General features: G+C 46.1%; 1 protein-coding gene across 1 annotated transcript in view; it reads left to right on the top strand.

Moving 5' to 3' along the window:
* The window catches only part of LOC111649424 (unconventional myosin-Vb-like), a gene marked incomplete at its 5' end in the record, with an annotated part of 18,465 nt that overhangs the window by 16,130 nt on the left and 1,418 nt on the right, over positions 1–917 (top strand). The window contains 2 exons of the mRNA XM_087171971.1: positions 88–181; positions 373–605. Coding sequence (XP_087028097.1) covers positions 88–181; positions 373–605 — 327 coding nt within the window. The remainder of the gene's footprint in view (positions 1–87; positions 182–372; positions 606–917) is intronic.

Genomic DNA, 917 nt, shown 5'->3' with positions numbered 1-917 from the left:
CACACCTCACACACACCTCACACACACCTCACTCACCTGACTCACCTTACACACAGGTTTTATAAAGTGTGTGTGTTGTGTCTGCAGGACCTCAAGGAGCTGGTGGAGAAACTGGAGAAGAACGAGAGGAAGCTGAAGAAGCAGCTGAGGATCTACATGAAGAAGGTTCAGGAGTTAGAAGGTGAGGACACGCTGGAGGTGAAGGTTGAAGCTCAGACTGAAGTTTGTCTCTGACTGACTCGTCCCTGTCTCTCTCTCTGTCTGTCTGTCTCTCTCCCTGTCTCTCTCTCTGTCTGTCTGTCTCTCTCCCTGTCTCTCTCTCTGTCTGTCTGTCTCTCTCCCTGTCTCTCTCTCTCTGTCTCTGTGTCTCAGCCTCTCATGCGGCCGCTCAGACCAGCAGGTCCAGACCTGAACTGAGTCGGCAGGTCACAGTCCAGAGGAAGGAGAAGGACTTTGAGGGGATGCTGGAGTTCTACAAGGAGGACGAGGCTCTGTTGGTGAAGTTTCTGATAACAGGTCAGTCCGCTTCAGTCCTCCATCTTCTCTCCATCATGGTTCTGTCTTATGGTTTGCTTTCATTCCCTCTCTGTGCTGAGGAGGTCAAAGTCTGAATGACCTCCTCTCTGACCTCGTCCCCTCGACCTCAGTGGAAAACGTCATGAGGTCAAAGACGTGATGAAGAAAGAATGCGACTGAACTCACACTGAAATTTATATTTACCTGACTTTATTTCTAACACCTGGAGTATCAATCCTCCTTTAACCACAGAAACAAACAGAACTGACACGTTGAAATAAGAAAAACATGAAAGGAAAAGACAAACAGAGAAAGTTGAGTCAGTAAAATAATTAAATAGAAATAATGAACTCTGAATAAATGATATTCAGACAGAAGTTTATAGTTTCCTGATATTTCTA

Source organism: Seriola lalandi, unplaced genomic scaffold, assembly GCF_002814215.2.
Source record: "Seriola lalandi dorsalis isolate HSWRI2012SDOR001 ecotype SW California unplaced genomic scaffold, Sedor1 jcf7180002050758, whole genome shotgun sequence".
Taxonomy (NCBI): Eukaryota; Metazoa; Chordata; class Actinopteri; order Carangiformes; family Carangidae; genus Seriola; species Seriola lalandi.
This window is presented reverse-complemented; position numbering and strand designations above follow the sequence as displayed.